We start from the raw sequence: 14,527 nt of genomic DNA on the forward strand, positions 1-14,527 counted from the left end.
CATGGTTACACCCGTCCTGAGGACATCACTGATGATGTCACAGACAGTGTGATGATGTCACAGACAGTGTGATGATGTCACAGTGTGAGGACTGACCTGCGGGTGGTAGACGCTCAGAGACTTCACTTTGTGAAGGGGCAACAACACTCGAATCAGAAACATCTTGTGTTCTTCTTTCAACGGTAGAGCGAAGCCGTTGATAATACTGAGAGAGAGACAGAGAGAGAGGGACAGACAGAGGGACAGACAGAGGGACAGACAGAGGGACAGACAGAGGGACAGACAGAGGGACAGAGAGGGAGAGAAAGAGACAGAGGGACAGACAGAGAGACAGAGAGAGAGACAAAGAGAGAGACAGAGAGACAGAGAGAGAGAGAGAGAGAGAGAGACAGAGAAACAGAGAGGGATGAAACATTAAACACGGAAACAGTTGTGTGTGTGTGTGTGTGTGTGTGTGCGTGTGCGTGTGTGTGTGCGTGTGCGCGTGTGTGTGCGTGTGCGCGTGTGCGCGTGTGTGTGTGTGCGTGTGCGTTACCTGCCCAGAATCTCCAGCAGCTCAGCGATTCCGTTGTGATGTTCTGTCTCATAAATAAATCTGTAAAACATTAGAACCACATTCATGTATTAGAGCTGCACGACATTAGGAACATTTGTGATATTCAATTACGTTGTTTAATATCACGATGGCGATAAAACTTGTGATAAATAAACATCAACATTCCCTGGCTATGGATGCAGAGACTACGGACAGCTACACAGATGTCTCTCTGCCCGCGAGCGCAATGCATGGTGGGATATGTTGCTGACCATCAGCTGAACAAGACTTTTCATGATGCATTGTGGGAAATGATATATAGGGTATAAATAAATTCAGCAAACATTCAGAACTACAAAATGGCGAATTCCTTATATAGTCATGAGTGATTTCAGACAAAGTTCTTGAGACCAGACTGTTTAGAGTGTGATGTGTCACCATGCAGTGTGTGAGTGTGTGTGTGTGTGTGTGTGTGTGTCAGCGGCTGTGATCTCAGTGCGGGTTCCAACCTGTAGAAGATGTTGTTGATCTGCCGGCGGATGTAGGCTCGGAGGCCGAGGAACTTGCCGTAGATGCGGTGGAGGATGGTCTTCAGGAAGTCTCTCTCTCGGGGGTCCTCGCTGTCGAACAGCTCCAGAAGCTTCAACATGTCAACAGACCCAGAGTCAAAGTCTCATACGTCATCGTGTCAAACGTCAGCACGTTGATTGCTTCTTACCGACAAAACAAACTTCTGGTCGATGTATTTTTTGGCGACGTTCGGCTGAAAATCTGTAGACTCCAGAAAACGAAGGAAGAACTCGTATACGAGCTGTGGAGACAAACACGGTTTATAAAAAACATCAATAACCATATACAGTGGCCTATAAAGATGTTCAGTGACTGTATATAACGATGATCACATAAACCCTAAAGGTCTTAACCCTCATCTCTCTGTAGGGTCCATGTTTAAAATGCACAGGAACCCGAGCACACACCTGCAGGTGCGGCCAGGCGGCCTCCAGCGTGGGCTCGTCCTCCTCGGGGTCGAACTCGGCTCCGGTCGGGTTCGATGACGGAGGAAGAGCCCGGAACAAGTTCACTGAAAACTGAACAAAAACACGGTTTAAAAACAAGGTCACGTGACCTTCACCTTAGACGAGGGAAATGTAATCAATTCATCTTCAAAGGGACTGAAATCCCATCAGTTCATCAGTGAGTCCGAGTGAACACGTGAGACAAATGCATAAGAATTCAGATGCATCGTGACACTTTACCACTAGATGTCAGTAAATTCCATACACTGAAACTTTAAGTTGATCAGACAATTAAAATTAGTTATCCAACTTTTAAAAACATATTTACAATGTGCAATTTAAAATCAGGATAAAGAATCTTCAAGAGTAATAAGACATTCAAATTAGATAACTCTTCGATTATCAATATCAATCACAGGATCCATCAGTTTCATCGTTTGAAAAGTTATAATCAATAACTGATATTTCTTAAGGTCATGCTGCTGATTCAGTGTTGTGTTTGTTCGAATTATCTTTATAACACTTCATAGATCTGATCATCACAGGAAACTCAGCAAGGTCACAACGTGCGTTTGTGTGAGTGTGTGCTGTCACCATGACAACGGCCTCAGGGTAGATGCAGTCGGTCACCACGTCACTGTTGTGTGTGATGTGCTCGACCATCTCGTTGAGCCCCGCCCTCTTCACCTCTTTGTATTTGAGGTCACTGAGTGGGTCGAGGATGAAATCGAACAGGACGCAGCACTGACGCAGCTTCTGCACAAACAGCTCCTCCCACTCCACCGGGGGTGCATCTGGGGGGGGGGGTTCAGGTATTATGACACGGAGACAAAACATACAAGCTACTAGCTGACAGACGTTAGTCTGATTGGCCATAGAGGGACATAAAGAGTTCCTGTGCATCACACAACGTGTGGTTAGCATCAGGTCAACGTGTGGTTAGCATCAGGTCAACGTGTGGTTAGCATCAGGTCAACGTGTGGTTAGCATCAGGTCAACGTGTGGTTAGCATCAGGTCAACGCGTGGTTAGCATCAGGTCAACGCGTGGTTAGCATCAGGTCAACGCGTGGTTAGCATCAGGTCAACGCGTGGTTAGCATCAGGTCAACGCGTGGTTAGCATCAGGTCAACGCGTGGTTAGCATCAGGTCAACGCGTGGTTAGCATCAGGTCAACGCGTGGTTAGCATCAGGTCAACGCGTGGTTAGCATCAGGTCAGCGTGTGGTTAGCATCAGGTCAGCTTGTGGTTAGCATCAGGTCAACGTGTGGTTAGCATCAGGTCAACGTGTGGTTAGCATCAGGTCAACGTGTGGTTAGCATCAGGTCAACGTGTGGTTAGCATCAGGTCAACGTGTGGTTAGCATCAGGTCAACGTGTGGTTAGCATCAGGTCAACGTGTGGTTAGCATCAGGTCAACGTGTGGTTAGCATCAGGTCAACGTGTGGTTAGCATCAGGTCAACGTGTGGTTAGCATCAGGTCAACGTGTGATTAGCATCAGGTCAACGTGTGGTTAACATCGGGTCAACGTGTGGTTAGCATCAGGTCAACTTGTGGTTAGCATCAGGTCAACGTGTGGTTAGCATCAGGTCAACGTGTGGTTAGCATCAGGTCAACGTGTGGTTAGCCTAACCCTAACCCTAACCCGCTACGTAGCAGGATCTGTGGTTATCAGGTAACATCAGGTTGAATCCAGAGTTTCCAGTTCTACGAAGCTTGTTCACTTCTTATCGGGTTAATCACCATTGTAACTTATCTCCAGCTTCACCTGGAGCAGGTGATCAGTTCAGCATAAGAGATGGAACAGTACAGAGCTGACCAATCAGTTCCTTTGAACCATGACATCCTGTTCTTAGAGGATCCTTGGAGCTGGTTTGGATTGTTGGAGCCTCTGAGGAGGACCAGGGTCTTCAGGGACAAGTTCTTCTTCATCGCCCACATTTTCAATTTCCTCTCTCTCCCTCCATCACAATCACCATGTGCTAAAACCACCTCAGCCACTGGCGTCCACATGGGGCAGGCATCTGGAGCAGTCAGGCTCCATCTGATTGGCCAAATATACGACATGTATCTCGCTGGCTGATGGTGTTTATAATGGTGGATCGTGTCTCATGATGGGATCTGAAGTGGTGGTGGGCCAGGATCCAGGTGGCAGCTGATGGTGGATCCTGATCCTGATGGTGGATCCTGATGGTGGATCCTGATCCTGATGGTGGATCCTGATGGTGGCTCCTGATCCTGATGGTGGATCCTGATCCTGATGGTGGACTATGATCACAACAACACTGCTTGATATGTCTCACACGTGTCTCCTGGAGACGGGTCCTCACATGTGTCTCCTGGAGACGGGTCCTCACACGTGTCTCCTGGAGACGGGTCCTCACACGTGTCTCCTGGAGACGGGTCCTCACATGTGTCTCCTGGAAACGGGTCCTCACACGTGTCTCCTGGAGACGGGTCCTCACATGTGTCTCCTGGAGACGGGTCCTCACACGTGTCTCCTGGAGACGGGTCCTCACACGTGTCTCCTGGAGACGGGTCCTCACATGTGTCTCCTGGAGACGGGTCCTCACATGTGTCTCTGAGGTTTCTACCTTCTTCACCTGTTACAGGTCTCAGTAGTTTGACTCTTGTTGAAGACCAGAGGACGTCTCACCTTGTTAAAGACCAGGAGACAAACTGGGACCTGTGAGCTCTACAGATAAAGTTTGATATCTATATTGTCAGAGTGTGACTGCACGGCACATGGTCCATTAATCGCTGTTCCAGCTGTTTTTTGCAATGCATATATCGCACACTTTTATACTGCGATGACAGTAAGATGTAGAGATATGGCGCAGCTCTAATCCTGGGTTTGTAGAACTCAAGTGAAGCTAACACCAAGCTAACGTGGGGCTGACCTTTGAGCGCAGGCAGCTTCTGGAGCTCTCGGTTCTTGGTCAGGCTGAAGCGTGACGAGCTCTGACGACGTTCCCTCTTCACCAGCTGAGCTCCTCCGGAATATTTGATCTTGTTGAGCTGAGTGGGAGGAGGCGTGCTGTTACTGGGACGTTTACTGCTGCTCTGCTGCACCTGAAAACACACACACACATGCACACACATGCACACACACACACACATGCACACACACACACACATGCACACACATGCACACACACACACACGTTAACAAGGAGAAACTTCCTCTGTTCCCAATATCAACAGGAAAAGAGCCATGGAAACCATGTGAGGAGTGTTGTAGATGTCACGGTAGCATGAAGGTTAGATCTGATTGGTCAGTGGGCTTTGTGTCCACTGTGTTATCTGGTTGTGTATCGGTTACAATGGCTATCAAACAGCTCAGAGGTGAACCACCATCGGATCCAGGTTTAAACCCGACTTTAGCTCGATAACCTCAAACACTGCTTCTTGGGACAGAAACCTACAAAGGGCAGAAGGACCCGCCCTCCACCTCCAGTCTTCAACCGACAGAGGAGCTTACAGCTGCTGATGTCACGGTGAGGATGTTGTGACACACAGCGTGTGAAACGTGTCACTCACCTCATCTGCGCTGTCGGTGGCATCCTCGATCCCACAACTCGTGTTGCTGTTGCTCTTTGTGCTTTTGGCCAATTTGTTTGTTTCCTGTGTGAATCAATCAAACACATCATGTATCAAATTTGACGTTTCTGTAGTGATGGTGTGTGTGTGTGTGTGTGTGTGTGTGTGTGAGTTGAACAAGCCCCTGATGAGTCGATCAAATCCACCTTAACAAACCCGACTTCAGTGGTAGAGGAAGTGATGAAAGATTATTGATTATGATTTAATAATGATTAATGGTGATTTAATGATGTTATGTTAATCATGATGATTTTGTGTTGACGATGATTTATCTGCTCAAATATTAAATATATGTGTTATTCACAATCTGAATCCCTGAAATTACTGATGTGGATGACTGAGGGACATGATTCAGGACTGACTGAGGGACATGATTCAGGACTGACTGAGGGACATGGTTCAGGACTGACTGAGGGACATGGTTCAGGACTGACTGAGGGACATGGTTCAGGACTGACTGAGGGACATGGTTCAGGACTGACTGAGGGACATCATGGTTCAGGACTGACTGAGGGACATGGTTCAGGACTGACTGAGGGACATGGTTCAGGACTGACTGAGGGACATGGTTCAGGACTGATTGAGGGACATGGTTCGACGTGTTGTTTCTCTGAGGGCTTCTGGAGCTAACAGCTAAAGGAACACAGGGTCTTCTGTCCCATGAATAATTGAGGGTTGAGGGAAGCGGGCAGAGACTTGTCCCCGGGGACGAGTCTCTGCAGCCCGGGGACGAGTCTCTGCAGCCCGGGGACGAGTCTCTGCAGCCCGGGGACGAGTCTCTGCAGCCCGGGGACGAGTCCCTGCAGCCCGGGGACGAGTCCCTGCAGCCCGGGGACGAGTCCCGCAGCCCGGGGACGAGTCTCTGCAGCCCGGGGACAGGTCTCTGCAGCCCGGGGACGAGTCTCTGCAGCCCGGGGACAGGTCTCTGCAGCCCGGGGACAGGTCTCTGCAGCCCGGGGACGAGTCTCTGCAGCCCGGGGACGAGTCTCTGCAGCCCGGGGACAAGTCTCTGCAGCCCGGGGACAGGTCTCTGCAGCCCGGGGACAGGTCTCTGCAGCCCGGGGACGAGTCTCTGCAGCCCGGGGACGAGTCTCTGCAGCCCGGGGACAGGTCTCTGCAGCCCGGGGACAGGTGTCTGCAGCCCGGGGACGAGTCTCTGCAGCCCGGGGACAAGTCTCTGCAGCCCGGGGACGGGTCTCTGCAGCCCGGGGACGGGTCTCTGCAGCCCGGGGACAGGTCTCTGCAGCCCGGGGGACCGTCCCCTAGTCCCCGGCCTGAACAGCGGGAGTTTGAACCAGGTCACCCGCAGTCATACGCTCTTCTTCCGGCTAACAACTCTGCAGCTAGCGGGTAGCTTAGCCGTCCTGTGCTAGCGGGGCCTTAGCATGTGAGCTCTGCGCTGCTCGGTAAACCCCCTCGCTCCCCGGGCAGCGGGGCCACACACTCACCTTGTCCTTCTTGGTTTTGTTCGGCATCTTGAATCTGCGGAGGGTGTGTTTCCCCGGAGGCTCGTGATGCTCTTCCCCGGGAATCGGACGCTGTCAGTCGGTCTGAGTCTGCTACCTTCGTCCGTCCCTGAGCCGAGTCCTCTGATTGGCTGCCGGGTGAGGGTTTGCCTCGCGACCATAACATCACATGCAGGAATTATTATGATTGGGTTAGATGAGGGGGAGGCGGGGCCTCATTCTTCCCCAGCAACAAACACCCGGAGGCTGAGTGAGTGACAGAGTGAGTGTAAGAGTGAGAGTGAGAGTGAGTGTGAGAATGAGAGAGTGATAGAGTGAGAGAGAGTCTGAGAGTGAGAGTGAGAGTGAGTGTGAGAGTGAGTGTGAGAGTGAGTGTGAGAATGAGAGAGTGATAGAGTGAGAGAGTGAGAGAGAGTATGAGAGTGAGAGTGAGTGTGAGAGTGAGTGTAAGAGTGATAGAGTGAGTTTGAGAGTGAGAGAGAGAGTGAGAGAGAGTGTGAGTGTGAGAGAGAGTGTAAGTGATAGAGTGAGTTTGAGAGTGAGAGAGAGTCTGAGAGTGAGAGTGAGTGTGAGAGTGAGTGTAAGAGTGATAGAGTGAGTGAGAGAGTGAGAGAGAGTGTGAGAGAGTGGGTGTGAGTGTGAGTGTGAGTGTAAGAGTGATAGAGTGAGTGAGAGAGAGTGTGAGAGTGAGAGTGAGAGTGAGTGTGAGTGTGAGAGAGTGTAAGAGTGATAGAGTGAGTGAGAGAGTGAGAGAGAGTCTGAGAGTGAGTGTGAGAGTGAGTGTAAGAGTGATAGAGAGAGTGAGAGAGAGTGTGAGAGTGAGTGTAAGAGTGAGAGAGAGTGTAAGAGTGATAGAGTGAGTGAGAGAGTGAGAGAGAGTGTGAGAGTGAGAGAGTGAGTGTAAGAGTGAGAGTGAGAGTGAGTGTGAGAATGAGAGAGTGATAGAGTGAGAGAGAGTCTGAGAGTGAGAGTGAGAGTGAGTGTGAGAGTGAGTGTAAGAGTGATAGAGTGAGTGAGAGAGTGAGAGAGAGTGTGAGAGTGAGAGTGAGTGTGAGTGTGAGAGAGAGTGTAAGAGTGATAGAGTGAGTGAGAGAGTGAGTGTGAGAGAGAGTGTAAGAGTGATAGAGTGAGTTTGAGAGTGAGAGAGAGTCTGAGAGTGAGAGTGAGTGTGAGAGTGAGTGTAAGAGTGATAGAGTGAGTGAGAGAGTGAGAGAGAGTGTGAGAGTGAGTGTGAGTGTAAGAGTGATAGAGTGAGTGAGAGAGTGAGAGAGAGTGTGAGAGTGAGAGTGAGTGTGAGAGAGAGTGTAAGAGTGATAGAGTGAGTGAGAGAGTGAGAGAGAGTCTGAGAGTGAGAGTGAGTGTGAGAGTGATAGAGTGAGTGAGAGAGAGTGTGAGAGTGAGCGAGTGAGTGTAAGAGTGAGAGAGAGTGTAAGAGTGATAGAGTGAGTGAGAGTGAGAGAGAGTGTGAGAGTGAGTGTAAGAGTGAGAGAGAGTGTAAGAGTGAGTGAGTGAGAGTGTAAGAGTGAGTGTGAGAATGACAGAGTGTGAGAGAGTGAGTGTAAGAGTGAGTATGAGTGTGAAAGTGAGAGGGAGTGTAAGTGAGTGAGAGAGTGTAAGAGTGAGTATGAGTGTGAGAGTGAGAGTGTGAGTGAGTGTGAGTGAGAGGGTGAGTGAGTTTAAGAGTGGGTCAGAGTGAGTGTAAGGGTGAGTGTAAAAGTGAGTGAGTGAGTGTAAGAGTGAGTGTGAGAATGACAGAGTGAGTGAGAGAGTGAGTGAGTGTAAGAGTGAGTGTGAGAATGACAGTGTGAGTGAGATAGTGTGAGTAAGAGTGTGAAAGTGAGTGTGAGAGTGAGAGTGTGAGAGAGTGAGAGTTAGAGTGACTGTGAGAGTGAGAGTGTGAGAGGAGAGTGAGTGTAAGAGGGAGTGTGAGAGGGAGTGTTAGAGAGAGTGTGAGAGTGAGAGTGAGTGTGAGTGTGAGAGAGAGTGTAAGAGTGATAGAGTGAGTGAGAGAGTGAGTGTGAGAGAGAGTGTAAGAGTGATAGAGTGAGTTTGAGAGTGAGAGAGAGTCTGAGAGTGAGAGTGAGTGTGAGAGTGAGTGTAAGAGTGATAGAGTGAGTGAGAGAGTGAGAGAGAGTGTGAGAGTGAGTGTGAGTGTAAGAGTGATAGAGTGAGTGAGAGAGTGAGAGAGAGTGTGAGAGTGAGAGTGAGTGTGAGAGAGAGTGTAAGAGTGATAGAGTGAGTGAGAGAGTGAGAGAGAGTCTGAGAGTGAGAGTGAGTGTGAGAGTGATAGAGTGAGTGAGAGAGAGTGTGAGAGTGAGCGAGTGAGTGTAAGAGTGAGAGAGAGTGTAAGAGTGATAGAGTGAGTGAGAGTGAGAGAGAGTGTGAGAGTGAGTGTAAGAGTGAGAGAGAGTGTAAGAGTGAGTGAGTGAGAGTGTAAGAGTGAGTGTGAGAATGACAGAGTGTGAGAGAGTGAGTGTAAGAGTGAGAGAGAGTGTAAGAGTGATAGAGTGAGTGAGAGTGAGAGAGAGTGTGAGAGTGAGTGTAAGAGTGAGAGAGAGTGTAAGAGTGAGTGAGTGAGAGTGTAAGAGTGAGTGTGAGAATGACAGAGTGTGAGAGAGTGAGTGTAAGAGTGAGTATGAGTGTGAAAGTGAGAGGGAGTGTAAGTGAGTGAGAGAGTGTAAGAGTGAGTATGAGTGTGAGAGTGAGAGTGTGAGTGAGTGTGAGTGAGAGGGTGAGTGAGTTTAAGAGTGGGTCAGAGTGAGTGTAAGGGTGAGTGTAAAAGTGAGTGAGTGAGTGTAAGAGTGAGTGTGAGAATGACAGAGTGAGTGAGAGAGTGAGTGAGTGTAAGAGTGAGTGTGAGAATGACAGTGTGAGTGAGATAGTGTGAGTAAGAGTGTGAAAGTGAGTGTGAGAGTGAGAGTGTGAGAGAGTGAGAGTTAGAGTGACTGTGAGAGTGAGAGTGTGAGAGGAGAGTGAGTGTAAGAGGGAGTGTGAGAGGGAGTGTTAGAGAGAGTGTGAGAGTGAGTATGACTGTGAGTGAGTGTTAGAGTGAGTGTGTGAGTGAGAGGGTGAGTGAGTTTGAGAGGGAGTGTTAGAGAGAGTGTGTGAGTGAGTCAGAGAGTGTGAGTATGAGTGTGAGTGAGAGTGTTAGAGTGAGTGTGTGAGTGAGAGAGTTTGCGAGGGAGTGTGAGTGAGTTTGAGAGTGGGTCAGAGTGAGTGTGAGTATGAGTGTGAATGAGAAAGTGAGTGTGAGTGAGTGTGAGAGTGTGAGTGTGAGTGAGAGAGTGAGTGAGAGAGTGAGTGTAAAGGTGAGAGTGTGAGAGAGTGAGTGACAGAGTTAGTGTAAGACTGAGTGAGTGAGAGAGTGTAAGAGTGAGTGTGAGTGTGAGAGTGAGAGTGTGAGTGAGTGTGAGAGGGAGTGTGAGTGAGTGAGTGAGAGATTGTAAGAGTGAGTGTGAGAATGACAGTGTGAGAGAGTGCGTGTAAGAGTGAGTATGAGTGTGAGAGTGAGAGTGTGAGTGAGTGTGAGTGAGTTTGCGAGGGAGTGTGAGTGAGTTTGAGAGTGGGTCAGAGTGAGTGTAAGGGTGAGTGAGAGTGAGACAGTGAGTTTAAGAGTGAGAGTGAGTGATAGTTAATGGTAAACCTGGTCCGACATGTAAACTGATAAAACCAAGAGCTGCAAAAGCTTCAACACATCATTAAGAAGCTCTTTAGTTTATAAAAGGAAGCATCTGTAGATTAGAAACACTTTAAGTCACATTTTGTTCAGGTGAGACAGGAGGATTTCATCTCCCCTCTACCTGTCTCACCCTCTGGAGACAGGTATCTGGTTCTTCATGTGTCTACTGTGGTCTAGGTTCTCATAAACCATGATAACAGTCTGAGGTTAGCTAAGTGCCACCTAGTGACAACACATGTTCAGCATCAGAAATAGTTCTAATCCCTCAGAGACAACTTACAGGCAACATGAGTTCAGACATAAAACATCACAGCAGGCATCAGTCTGATTCAAGTTTATTGTTCTGATCACTTTATACAACTGAAAAATCCTGTTCATGTCACAGTGACATTCCAATAAGAGGTGAACCATGATGTGTTCTCAGTAGTTTTATTGCCACTGTTTAAACTCAACAAAATGAAGGGAGAACTTCAATCACACATCAGGTCTTATTGAATGATTCAAGTATAATATCTTTACTGATAAACATTATATAATTAGTCGACGTTAACAAAATGACGTAACAACGACCAATGGAAATTGAAGGGTCAGTCAATGGCATCATGTGGTTCAAAGAATCTTTAAGAGTGGAACAGGAGGTAGAACCTTCAGCTCCCAGACTCCTCCCCTGTGGAACCAGCTCCCACTCTGGGTTCTAGAGTCAGACACCTTTTCTACATTTCAGGTTAGATTTAAAACGTTCCTCTTTGATAAAGCCCATAGTTCTGGTTCAGATCCTGAACCATCCTTTAGTTCTGCTGCTGTACGTCTCGACTGCTGGGGGAACTCCCATCATGCACTGAGCACTTCTCCCCTTCTCTCTGCTCTGGTCTCAGCTGCTCTGGTCTCAGCTGCTCTGGTCTCAGCTGCTCTGGGATCAGCTGCTCTGGGATCAGCTGCTTCAGGATCAGCTGCTCTGGTCTCAGCTGCTTCAGGATCAGCTGCTTCAGGATCAGCTGCTCTGGTCTCAGCTGCTCTGGGATCAGCTGCTTCAGGATCAGCTGCTCTGGTCTCAGCTGCTCTGGGATCAGCTACTCTGGTCTGAGCTGCTCTGGTCTCAGCTGCTTCAGGATCAGCTGCTCTGGGATCAGCTGCTCTGGGATCGGCTGCTCTGGGATCAGCTGCTCTGGTCTCGGCTGCTCTGGGATCGGCTGCTCTGGTCTCGGCTGCTCTGGTCTCGGCTGCTCTGGTCTCGGCTGCTCTGGTCTCGGCTGCTCTGGTCTCAGCTGCTCTGGGATCAGCTGCTCTGGTCTCAGCTGCTCTGGGATCAGCTGCTCTGGGATCAGCTGCTCTGGTCTCAGCTGCTCTGGTCTCAGCTGCTCTGGGATCAGCTGCTCTGGTCTCAGCACTGGTTCTCAGGACCTGAACAGGAAGTCACTGGTGCTGGTTTGATTCCTCAGTTTATCAGACTCAGTGAAACATCATGACTTAAGGTTTCTGGTCAGAAACACACCAGGAGTCTGCTGGAGGTCATTTTGTAGAACAGTGCTCCTCCTGTTCCTACTCCACAAAGGAGCAGATACCTGCTGCTGGGTTGATGCTCTTCTACTGTCGAGCTCTCCTGGTGTCTCCTGGGGTCTCCTGGTGTCTCCTCCAGGATCTGGACCCTGTGCTGGCAGACACAAACCTTCTTGTGACCACAGGTATGGATGTGTCCTCCTGGAGGAGCTGGACTAACTGTGCAGCCTGATGGAGCAGCAGGTAGCTCCTCATGCTACCAGCAGTGAGGAGGAGCAGGACACAGAACTAGAAGGAGTCAGTCTGCTCCTCCTCCTGCTCCTCCTGCTGCTCCTCCTCCTGCTGCTGCTCCTCCTGCTGCTCCTCCTGCTGCTGCTCCTCCTGCTGCTGCTCCTCCTGCTGCTCCTCCTCCTGCTGCTCCTCCTGCTGCTCCTCCTCCTGCTGCTGCTCCTCCTCCTGCTGCTCCTCCTGCTGCTCCTCCTGCTGCTCCTCCTGCTGCTGCTCCTCCTCCTGCTTCTGTCTCCATTTCACCTGTTGTTCCTTTGATTTGCAACAAATCAGAGGAGCTGGTTCTTCTAATGGACATATTGATCTCTGGACTTGAACTTTATACTGTGAACATTAAAGTTCCCTTCATCTTGTTGAGAAGTGTAAACACTTGTTTCCAGCTGCACTGAAACTAAATGAAAACAGAAAAATAAATACATTTTGAAATAAATTAAACACATGATTCAGTCCCTGTAAATCTGGATAAAACCAAGAGATGGAAAACAATGACGAGAAGCTGACATGTCTCCATCCTCACCGATGTAGATTCTTACCTACAGGAGACTCGTCCACTTCGTCCACTTCGTCCAATCCACACAAGCTGTGGACACACACACACACACACACACGCTGAGACAAACGCATTGAAACTGAACAATCAAACTGACCAGAATTGAAGTCATGACTGAACCAAAAACGTTCACGTCAAAGTTCATGACATGTCTTTATAGTCACTGATACACATTTACGTTTGGAAAGTCCAAATTCTATTTCATATCCACTATTCCTTGATCCTGATAGAATGGGTCAAGAGGTCAAGTAAAGATGTGAAGGAGAAGCTGTAAGGAGTTAGGAAAGGAGTTAGGAAAGGATAACCACTATGGAGACAATCAGACTCCACTTACTCTGCATTTACTTCAAATACAACTTTATTTATAAAGGAGCATCCACAAAATGCACTGTGCTGTGGGCAGTTCTAATAAAATAGGAAGCATTGAAGCTCCTTTCCTCAACATTTACAGAATTCAAAGAGATCTTCGTCTTTATAAACATTTACGTTTTTATATTTAAAGGTTCATTCTGCAACTTTCCCTCATTAAATCACCTAAAAACTGAGCTTTGTCCGACTCACTTCCGAACAAAAATCACACAGAGCCTCTTCCTGTTTTCACTAACTTTTAATAAAACTTTATTTTTAGCAACAGTTTTTACAAGACAAGCAGTTTTTCCTATTCTAACACAACAACGTCAGATCAGGGCTTCCAACACGACAGAGGACATGTGACTACTACGGCTGCTCTAATTGGTCCGTGACATCTTCGTTGTCGAGCAACTTAACAAAAGACAAGCAGTATACAGGAGGAGGAGCTTCAGGACATCACCTACAGGAGGAGGAGGAGCTACAGGACATAACCTTCAGGAGCATAAGAACATGACAGCACTGCGATCTTTAAAGGAACAGTCCCACACTTTAGAAACTCTTATCGGGTGATGTCTGAGGAGCCTGGTGTACAAGAAAGGACCAAAAGTATGTGGACAGCAGTAGGTGCAGCTGAACATGGGTTCTAGAACTTCACAACCTTCAGGTTCCACATGTTTATAGAATCAAACAGTCAACATAAATCTGTCTATGAACTAACCTGCGTTCTGTAAATAACAAGAACAAATCATATATGTAAGGTCTGCTCATAACCTGCAGCTGTCCACACACCTTTGGTCGTAGAGTTCAACCTTTAAACCATATTTGAAGAGTTTCTCCGTCTGTCAAGCTAACGATGACTTTTACTAATTCTAAGAAAATGCTTGGTTCCAATGATTCAAGACAATTAAAATAAACTGACCTGAATAAAGAAATGAAAGAATACAAATTCTCAGTTTATTACATTTTAATTACTATCTTCATAAACTCATTAATAAACTTCAGAAAGGAATCAAGAGTAGAATTAAATTCCTTGTTTTGTTCAAACAACGTTTTCTATTTGAGAAAAAAGTGAAAATGACGATTGACGATTAATCAGGTGTTTTCAATGTAAGAACACACTTGTTCACAGGAAACTGGTGAAAAACAGAGCAGCAGCCAGTTGTTCACTAAACTCAAACACCTGAGACAAGATGGTTCTGGATCCTCAGGTGAAACCTGAGTCATGTGACTCTAGAGAAGACGCCAACTGGTCCTTTTAACAAATGAAGTGTTTTAAGAGTCATGATTCTAACATGCAGCAGAACTTTAATAAATTGTGAACCACAGATAAACTGTCCATGACCCCTCCATTGACAGGAGTGGGGGTGGCCTTATATTGAGTGGGTGTGGTATTGACAGGGGTGGGGGTGGCCTTACCTTGAGTGGGTGTGGTCTTTGCTTGAGTGGGTGTGGCCTTAGTTTGACTGGTTGTGGCCTTTGTCTCACTCGGTGTGGGCTTAGCCTCAGTTAACAATGGTTCAGAAACTGGTGGTGCAGGTTTAACCTCA

The 14,527-nt window shown here is 48.0% G+C and overlaps 1 protein-coding gene across 3 annotated transcripts in view; it reads right to left on the minus strand.

Annotated features, from left to right (window-relative positions):
* The window catches only part of ppp2r5d (protein phosphatase 2, regulatory subunit B', delta), a 13,898-nt gene extending 7,177 nt beyond the window's left edge, over positions 1-6,721 (minus strand). For all 3 annotated transcript variants that reach the window (XR_009682918.1, XR_009682917.1, XM_061086717.1), the window contains exons 1-9: positions 6,598-6,721; positions 5,090-5,173; positions 4,450-4,621; positions 2,146-2,345; positions 1,513-1,623; positions 1,254-1,346; positions 1,045-1,175; positions 536-595; positions 97-205 (exon numbers count right to left, since the gene is read on the minus strand). Coding sequence is in view for 1 of the 3 variants with exons in the window: in XM_061086717.1 (XP_060942700.1) it covers positions 97-205; positions 536-595; positions 1,045-1,175; positions 1,254-1,346; positions 1,513-1,623; positions 2,146-2,345; positions 4,450-4,621; positions 5,090-5,173; positions 6,598-6,624 (987 nt within the window). In the remaining 2 variants the exon portion in view is untranslated. The remainder of the gene's footprint in view (positions 1-96; positions 206-535; positions 596-1,044; positions 1,176-1,253; positions 1,347-1,512; positions 1,624-2,145; positions 2,346-4,449; positions 4,622-5,089; positions 5,174-6,597) is intronic.
* Positions 6,722-14,527: the final 7,806 nt, after the last annotated feature.

This window comes from Limanda limanda, chromosome 15 (genome assembly GCF_963576545.1).
Source record: "Limanda limanda chromosome 15, fLimLim1.1, whole genome shotgun sequence".
Lineage (NCBI taxonomy): Eukaryota > Metazoa > Chordata > Actinopteri > Pleuronectiformes > Pleuronectidae > Limanda > Limanda limanda.